The sequence below is a fragment of the Rhynchophorus ferrugineus genome, unplaced genomic scaffold, assembly GCF_030347505.1.
Source record: "Rhynchophorus ferrugineus isolate W39M unplaced genomic scaffold, kcgeb_rfMv2 rfM1, whole genome shotgun sequence".
NCBI classification, from domain to species: Eukaryota; Metazoa; Arthropoda; class Insecta; order Coleoptera; family Curculionidae; genus Rhynchophorus; species Rhynchophorus ferrugineus.
In genome coordinates, this window is record NW_027472580.1 from 96,277,018 (window position 1) to 96,287,164 (window position 10,147).

At 33.9% G+C, this 10,147-nt stretch overlaps 1 protein-coding gene across 1 annotated transcript; it reads left to right on the plus strand.

The window, feature by feature from the left end:
• Positions 1-2,704: 2,704 nt before the first annotated feature.
• Positions 2,705-8,174, plus strand: LOC143201606 (epoxide hydrolase 4). The gene is made up of 2 exons (XM_076412779.1): positions 2,705-3,073; positions 6,975-8,174. The coding sequence occupies exons 1-2, from the start codon at positions 2,720-2,722 to the stop codon at positions 7,932-7,934; spliced, it is 1,314 nt and encodes a 437-aa protein (XP_076268894.1). The 5' UTR covers positions 2,705-2,719; the 3' UTR covers positions 7,935-8,174.
• Positions 8,175-10,147: the final 1,973 nt, after the last annotated feature.

Sequence of the window (10,147 nt, forward strand, 5' to 3'; positions counted from 1 at the left end):
TGGTTATGTTATTTATAACAAAAATTGTTAAAAAGTTTTTTGTTTTACTTAATACAATATTATATTTTAACATTTAATCATTATTTTAACCCTATAAGATGGGGGCCTAAATGTATCCCAATAAAATATAATATATGAAACATTATTGTCATAATAGAAAAGATTTTTTTTTGTATAAAAATGCAGACATATAAAATAAGTTACTAGAAAATAATAAAAAATAGAAAATACTACATAAAATTTATTATTTTTCCTGATTATAACTTGACCGAAAATACATTTGGTATCACGGTGATGTCTAGATGTATTAATTAATTAACAGACGAGAATCTCTCTCTCTCTCTCTTTTTCTCTCTCTCTCTTTCTCTCTCTCTCTCTTATCAGATATACCTATACAACGTAACATACAAACTCTGTATTTTAAGTTACATTTTAACGTTACATTTTTAAAAAATGATATGGAAAGTTTGTATATGCATTTTTTGTTCAGCTATATTTAAAATAAATAAAATAAGATTTAAATACCTCAATAATTTAATAATTTATTATATGTAAATTTGAAAGGTAGTAATAAATACAATAATAAAAATTAATATATATATATATATATATATATATATATATATATATATATATATACATATAATATCACCAAAAACTAGTTTTAGGTCATTCAGGTCATTTAAATTAGCATTTGGCTTAGAAGAAAGTGCGAAAAGTAATTTATAAGAACTTGAAAACGTTTTTGCTCAAATTTGAAGTTATTTTATATTTATAGATTCTATCATCAAAACAAGATTCCGGATAACTGATATTTAGTTTTCAGCGTATTTACGCTTTCGAGTCAGGATCCAGAAATCATCAGGAGCATATATACCGAAATTGACAGAAGAAAAACTGTGGCAACTTTGGGAACGTTTTTGTAAAACCATAACTAATTGGCCCAGTTGCTCAACACCGTTTCCAATAGATTGCAAAACGACAACTACGTTATTATCATAATACCAGAAAGAGTACGATATATGACAGAATGAACATAACATATGAGCTGAAAGGTCCCGGGCCTAACACATAGATGGCGCTAGTTTTAATGAATTCACCGTTTTTTTTTTCAGTTAGTACTAAACTTCGAACGAAAGCTGTTAAAATATTATGATATATTACTCATAAGTTGTTAGTTGGTTGGTAAAGAACGTTTTATATTGCTGAGCTTACTAACCTACAATTTGTCTTTACAATAAATCTAGTTACATATATCTAACATCTGATAACATTACATCTGTTATTCTAGACACCTGGTCAATTGTCGAATGTTTGTTAACAAAACTAAACTGATATGTAGGTGTTAGGCCTTTTCTCTTTATAATTAGTTTTATTTTATTAATTAATATATTTTATTAATCTCCTATAACGTCAACAATCTGCCCATGGGCAATAAGTATTATTATATGATTCCTGTTATATCACATAGTTATCCTGACATGTAGAAGATTACTTCAGTGTTCAGTAAGTGATCTACTGTACAACTTATAATTTAAATCTTATTCTAGATATTATTCTAACTTATGTTAAAGTCTATCCTAACTTATTCTAAAAAGTATTCTAGCTTATTCTAGAGATTATTAAATCTCACTCTATGTATTAATCAGTTCGTATGGTAGTTTGCGTTTGAGCCTACGCACTTCACTGTCATCGCGCACATTTAACTGTTTAGCGAGTGCATTGGGATGCACTAATAGTCTTTCAGGAGCATCGACATTTTATTAGGCAACACTTTATTATGGAACCTCTGGAGGATATCCGTGTTAGATTTGCTAGTAGTATCCCACAGTTCAATACCATAGGTCCAAATGGACCCAAGTATTCACTTATAGAGTAAAACCTTGTTATCTAATGATAATTTAGATTCAGTCAGTACATTTGGTTTAGTTTAACCCCAATCTGTTTGCATTTTGTCACTATATGTTTTTTTCCATGTCAAACGTCGATCGAAATGCATTCCCAGATATTTAACGTTGTCTGCTTGCAGAAGTTCATGATTATTCAATTTTACTGAGGAACATGTTCTTCTACAAAGGGTGAATGTCATATGGGTAGCTTTTGTCTCATTTGCTTTGATACGCCACGTTTTCAACCACAATTCAACTTTGTTAAGATGAAGTTGGAGGTTTCTTGTGGCTGATATTGGATTTTCATGTGATGATAAAAAAGCTGTATCGTCAGCATATGTTGCAACAGTAGTGTTTCTTTAGGTCGGTAGGTCAGCTGTATACAATACCCGAATATATTGTGTGAAGGTATTCGTCACCCTGTTTGACAATAAAATGTCTGTCTGTGAGGTACGATTTCAGCAGTTGAAAGTACATCTGGGGCAAAAGCTGTTTCAATTTAACATGCAGTCCATTGTACCACCTTGTCGAAGGCCTGGCTAGTATATATAGAAAACAATGTTGTAACTATTTGATATGTAGAGAGTATATGAGAGTTTCGTAAAATGAAGGAGATTTGTTAAGTATCATGTTACCTTAAAATTTTAAGAACCCCTTGACCTAACACACTCATATTAACAACTAACAAGATAAAAATAGCAGGCACAAACAATCTGACGATGTTTTATTGATATTTTTATTGGGCCCGCGAGAACGATAGCAGAGAGGACGTTTACCGGACAAAGACGAAGGTATGGGTCCGGCTTCTAACAAGAACGAGATAAAACCTCATGTCACCGAGACGTGCGATATCGTTCGATACGTTATCAGTGCCGTCTTCGAAGCGTTCACAGTCGATACACGATGTTGCCAGCGCGCGGCGACCTTTACGTACCGATAAGCGAAATCGTCAAAGTCAGTCCGGCACCGCTATGGCGAAGTCCGCGTGCATCCAGTCCATCTCCGTTTGGGGTCAGATCCGCATCCATGTCCTGTCGTTCCTGTTCGGCCTCTGGGTCCTGTCCAAGCGTCTGGCGAGGTGGCTGTGGCGGCCCAACGGTTTCTCCTCGTTGACGCCCCGCGACACGCCACCCCCCTGCCTGGTGGATTCGAATTTGGGCCAACACAAATACGTCAAACTCAAGGTAGTACTATAATTGATTATATTTCGTCAAATAACGAAATCGCGTTGATTCAAAAACAGTAATTGAGTGCCTGACAAAGTAATCCAAGTTATTTTCATATTGTTATAAATCTCGTATGAGTTATACACATTCAAGAACGTATCTATTGATCTTTAACACCACATAACACCATATTAACGGTTATTATTCACTCGCCATCGACAGTTTATCTAAAATATTTTATCATAGATTCAATTTTTTTAGAAACGGCATATATATCATTCAATAGCTTATATTGTTTCCTTTTAATTATACACCTGTTTTGTTTATAGAATAATATTTTTTATAAATTTCGCGCCAAACTGTGACAGATATATCAACATAACCCCATATTAATATTAGCTGTGTTAGTAAAGTGATTTACCATTTAAATTGTTACTTTTCCGATTATTTTTTTAAAGTATTCTATAACGTGACGAAATCAGCTTAGAATCATCGAATGCAGATGGTGAAGCTGGTAAAGAATAGTGATTTTTATGTAAAAGATAAAGAAAACAACTGAACACTGAATGTAACAATCCTATATAACAGTTGAGAGTGCTTTAGTAATTGTACCACTCAATTCATAATACTCTCCAGATGTTGTTCCGTTCCCTCTTTGGATAAATAACACGCGACTTAGATAACCGGAACTTTAAACCTTATAAATTAACAGAAGTTTTTTAAATGATGGATCATCATATTTTTTATAAATATTTTATTTAGTGAACTGACATTAAATTGATTCATTTGTTTGAATTGATAAAACACATTGCACACGTAGAATCATAGTCTTCTTTCAGTTATCTTTATTGAAAAATATGAATAAAGGGTTTAATAACAAATAATGTTCAGAGGCCTTACCCGTTTCATGTGAATTATACATAGTGCAGTACGTGCGTTATGTTGTAGTGACCATTTCCTTTTGCTTCATGATTACACTCCTTCCAACAACGCTGACTTCAGAAATATCCAGCAAAGAAGAAGAGAATATTCAAAGTGGGAATGGTTACTAATTGCTACTGGTAGGGAATTGGAAAGAACTTTAGCAAACGGTTGTTAGACATTGACGGGTGTTTCATCCATCATAAAATAGGAAGAAACAGATGATATAACTTGGGCTGAAAAGTCCCGGGCCTAACACATTTCAGCTAATATTAACCTTCAAAAGAAAGCTGTTATAATTAGATGATATTCTACTCATACGTTTTTGAGTTATTGTGCTAAGAGTGACAATACTTTTGTTATTTTCAAAACAATGGATCAAAAACAATTTCGTGTTTTAATTATACACTGCTTCTTGATGGGAAACAATACCATTCAATGGCTTAAAAAATGTTATAAGGACTCCTAGTGTTACCAACTACACCAGAAAACATAAAAAAAACAACAAAATCGTTTTGAATGATCGAAAAGTAAAGTTGGGTGAGTTAGCTAATATAGCAAAGATATCAAACGAACGTGTTGGTTTTATATGCATGAGCAGTGTTTGGCCATGTTTAAACGTAAAAAACCCGAATTTTGCATCGATATGTGACAATCGATGAAACATGGATCCATCATTTCACTTCGAAATCAATACGATCGTCATATAAGTGGACAGCAATTGATGACAGACCTATTTTGAGTCAAAAAATAAATCGTTCTACAAAAGTGGTATTGAAATATAGAGCGGCGGTGGAACAATTGTGTGGCCTTTGATGGGAGATTGCGTTGATGAATAAAGCCAATCTTGAACAAAAAAACGCATTTTTTGTTACGCCCTGGACTTTTCAGCACATGTATTAAATATGAAAATATTTTCTCAAACACACTTTTTGTGCATTGTCTATTCTCTGTTGCTCCACGTGTAAATTCCTTCTGGTTTTTCTATCTCTGCTTAGTCTTCTCGATTCAGTCGGTATTTCCTTCGTCCTTTCTTCCGAAGCATTTCTCTGATATATTCATAGTAAATTAACTTCGGTTCAGATCGTTCTCTGATATTCTCTTCACCTGTGTTGCCTCCTCCATGTGTTATAAATATCCCCACCAACTGAGTTGTCTCCTTTCTATGCACTCTTTTACTGATTCAATGTTGAGGTATCTTTGGTGATCCCACTGACTGAGGTATTTTTCTTCAGTTGCTTATATCCCACTTCTATCTTTCTTTAACAATATCCACGTCTCCCAACCGAATATACACTTTCATTTTATTTTTGCTTGATATTTTCCTTTTACTAATGAATTTTCTCTTTACATCTGGCTATCATTTCCATCTCTTGGGTTCCCTTACATTCTATTTTTATACGCCGATACAATAAATTTACCTGTTTTAATTTTATATCCTCAATTTAAACATTTATTGCTTCTGACTCTCCCATCAATATGACTTTCATTTTAATTTTATTATTATTCATTATCATTCCATATTCTCTTAATATCACATTCGACCTGTTAAAGATTTTTTGTAGGTGTTTTGATATATCAGTTGTTATTACATTATCTGCAAAAGCTCCTACCAATATTTCTGCTTTACTATATTTTTATACCTTATATATATATATAGACTTGTCTTGTATATTTGACATCTCTTTATTAGTTCATCTATTAATATTAGAGGGCTATACCAATTAATTATAAAAACAATTCTTTATAAATAATTATATTTTTATTTCATTATTCGGTTTATTATATGTGTAACACGTTCTCCCTCTATACATTCAAATAAAAATTCAGTATTCTACAAATAATACTTTAATTTAAAAAAATTTTTTAATTTCTTTTGTTTAATTAACTTCAACACACCCCAAAACCTGGGAAGTCAGCAAACAAAATAAAAGCCTATAGACCTATATCACTGCTGCCAGTAATATCTAAGATTTTTGAAAAACTCCTGTTGAAAAGAATAAAACCGATCATAGAGAAAAAGCCTAATACCAACACATCAGTTTGGGTTTATTAACAAGCACTCAACAATTAACCAGGTTCACAGAATAACTATGTTATTGAAAAAGCCTACGAAAGTAAAAAAGTATGCTCAGCTATATTTTTAGATGTAGCACAAGCTTTCGATAAGGTTTGACATGAAGGCCTTATTCATATACTACAGAAAATGCAACAAAAACAACACACCGAACTATTAAAATCATACATTACAACCAGAATGTTTAGAGTCAAACAAGAAGAAGCGTACTCTACAATAAAAGAAGCTAAAGCAGGTATACCACAAGGAAGTGTACTGGGACCAATACTTTATCTACTCTACACTTGTGATATACCACAAACGGAAAATATTACGATGGCTATATCTGCTGATGATATTGCGATTATAGCTGTCGGAGACAATAGTGAAGAAGCCTCACAAAAATTACAACAGGCAAGTGACAATATAAATAATTGGACACAAGCTTGGGAAATAAGAATTAATGAAAGTAAATCTGTACATGTGCAGATCACCTATAAACAGACCGTACAAGCACCCATAACATTAAATAACACTATCATTCCATATAGCAACAACGCAAAATATCTCGGAATGAATCTCGATGCAGAACTTCGCTGGAAGGAACATATAAAGAAGAAAAGAAAAGAACTGGAATTGAAATATAGAAAAATGTACTGGCTAATTGGAAGAAAATCACAGAAAATTGCTATTACATAAGCAAATACTTAAACCTATATGGACATACGGAGTTCAATTAATGAGATGTTCTGCAAAGAGTAATAAAATACATCCAACCGGATGTTCTTCGCGAGCTCTTTGAACTTTTTTCCTTCGTCTAGGCTTTTATATTAATAATTAATTAATAATTGGATATAAGTTTTATTTCTTTCCTTACATTGATAAATTTTATTGAAACGTGGATTATTTCTTCACTGGGCTAATATTTGCATTCTGTTTCAGGGAGTCAAACTCCATTACATCGAAGCTGGAATAAAAACAAACCCCGTGATTTTGCTCCTTCATGGATTTCCCGATTTTTGGCTCAGCTGGAGATACCAAATTCCGACGCTGGCCCACCACTTTCGCGTCATCGCCCTGGACCTCAAGGGTTTCGGCGATTCCGACAAACCGGCCTGGAGGAGCAGCTACAAAATCGATACCATCCTGAAGGAACTAACCCAGTTCATCCACTCCCTGGGCGTCTCCAGTTGCACGGTGATCGGCCACGATCTCGGCGCACTGCTCGGCTGGTACTTGGTGCATCAGACCCCCGCTGTGGTGAAGAAGTTCGTGACCGTGTCCTGTCCGCATCCCAACATTTACTGGGGAAGTCCGAAAAGCCAGTGGTTGAACTACGTCCAGTTACCGTACCTACCCGAAATCGACGCTTTGAAGGAGGACGTCAAGATCATCGACCAGTACTTCAAGCATCTGGACGCCAAGGACGTGGACGCGTACAAATACACGTTCTCTCGCCAGGACGACTGGACGGGTCCGTTGAATTATTACCGTAACCTGCCCCTGTCGAAAATCGGGGAACCCCTGTCCCGAATCCAGGTACCCGTGCTGTTTATTCTCGGTGGGAAGGATCCCTTCGTGCGTCTGGAAAATATCGTGAAGTCGACGGTATTTTGCGAATCGTTCCGATTGGAGATAGTGGACGATTGCGGTCATTTTCCACATCAAGAGAACCCGACCAATTTCAACGCAATCCTAATCAAGCATCTCGTCGACAAGGTACCCGATTCTCGCCCCGACTCTTCCCCCTCGAAAAGGCTTATCAACGGACTGTTCGGGGCCATGTCCACCACCGTCAAGTACGGGAACACGATGATCGGAAGCGTGCAGAAGAAAACCAACAACGTAGTCAGCAGCATCCCATCTTTCAACCTCAATTACAACAGTGCATCTCAAAGCTGATCAGTGTTAGGTCTCGTTATTTATTTATATATATTTTGTTTGTTTTTTTTTGTTTTATAAATATATATATTTACTATTTTAGTCGTATTAGCGTTAGTGAACAAATCATCAAAGACGATTTGTTAACTACAGTGTAATATCCTGGTGATTTTACATTACCAACTATAAACTATAATTGATATCGGAATGATTATCATAAAAATGTACTATATATTTCCGAATAAACAAAAGACTCACCAATGATGTATTTTCTACGACTTTTCCATATCTTTCAGATAACAAACGAATTCTGTGTTGAAAAAATATCACTCAAGACTCTTAAACAATTATTAGAAAATTTACTTATAAATAACAAACCATTTGAGGATGCACTAACATTATTTTCAGTAAATGTCAAGCTAAAGTTTCCTGTAATTCCTCAATAGACACGTTAAGACGTTTTAAATCTTCTATATATGTATTAGCATTTAAATCCAATATCCAATCCCTGTGCAACAATCAGATACTAAGTCAGCATAAATGAGCGATGTCAACACCACGGAATGCTTTCAGAACAGTCTCCCTTGGATATAGATTGACATTGACACATTGTCTGGTCTTGTCTGTCGGTCGAATAAACCAGTATTTTTGTCGAATAAAGGCTTTTATTTAAACAAACATATATATACAAAAATTATTTGCCGTTCATTAATAATTGCGGGAAAATACTTAAAACAACAATTTTGTTTTTCCATCCAATGTGTCTCTGTCATCAATACATTCACTCTCACAATGGATCGACATTCTTTCGATCGACACTTGGTCTATTGACTAAAAATCACGATGAGTTAAATGATCGAAGAACATAGACATTTATGAACTCTTAACACTGTTTGGATACAGCGTATGAGACATTCTTACATACCCATCTAAATATTTGAATTCATTTGATCTACCAGTGATGTCGTTGAAATGCATGTCTGCATACTAATTGTATTGCTAAGGAATATAAGCTGAAAAAAACCCTGCAACTATACACTGAGCTTGCTGTAAAGAAGAAGAATGAGCAGCGTTGTAGAATTAATAATCTTAACGCGGCCCTTCAATGTTGAAAACGTCCACATTTCAATTTCAAATATTGCAATTCCCTTAGCTTAGTTTACATAGTATTTTAATCACCTTCAACACCGATTAAGCTCAATATTCAAAATAGCCAAATCAGACAATCATTATATTCACCCAGGCAATAAAATATACCTACAAATATCATGAAATAAATGCCTTTTAAAACGTATACTTTCTCTTTTCTTTCTTTTCCATTTACCACCCTCACAGCCACAACAATCCATGACCTAGCACAATTAGTCTCTAGTATATTAAAAAAACAATATCCCAGCCTACTAGATCGTTGTTACATGTATGTAAATTTCCGAATAAACAAGAGACGCGACAGATCGCATGATTTATTCACGTATAAACATTTTTTCGTCTTGTAGCTAATTTCATCTAAAACGATAACAACAAAATCGAACTTTGTACCTCGTATAATAGCCAGTATTTTGATGAATCAATATGTAAAGAGAAACAATATTCATTAGTGGAATCATGATGAACAGATTCAAATCATCCAAAGTTCATTTTCATGATAAAATAACTTCCAATGTGAATCATCAAACGTAGGTAACTTGATTTTTATGTTTCCTATTCGCTAAAAATAAAGGACATCACATTACTTTTTTCCCAACCTTATATTTTAAAATAATTAATGCAAAAAACGATGGGGATTCTATTGTATTACTGCTCAAAATATTGAAAAATAATTACCAAAAAATTGGATTCAATGAAATTAAAATAAAATCTAGGAATGGATGATTTATAATTCCAGAGAATGAAGACAAACAAATTTTGAAATACCGTCATTTAGTTTCTCTAATACATCGTAGAAATCTACACAAAAATGGAAAATATATGATATTTAATTGTTTGAATAAAACCTAATTTCGCCCCGAAGAATACGTTAATTTGCACGTCATCCCACGTCACATGAATCAGGATAGATCGTAAACAAACCTCAAAATTAATCTTTAAAATGACGCGGATCAAGTCTGAACGCGGATTACTTGATTTGACCGACAAACTATGTAAGTCTATATATGAACAAATAATTTAACTATAAAAATATAACCATAAGCCTAGTTAAATTTGACAAGGAAATTAAAAATGACTAAAAAACG

What these genes read in the sequence shown, in the direction of transcription:
- LOC143201606 (XM_076412779.1), top strand. Translation starts at nt 2,720, where the DNA reads ATGTCACCGAGACGTGCGATATCGTTCGATACGTTATCAGTGCCGTCT. An exon ending in ACAAATACGTCAAACTCAAG is followed by an intron (nt 3,074 to 6,974) that starts GTAGTACTATAA and finishes ATTCTGTTTCAG; the next exon opens with GGAGTCAAACTCCATTACAT.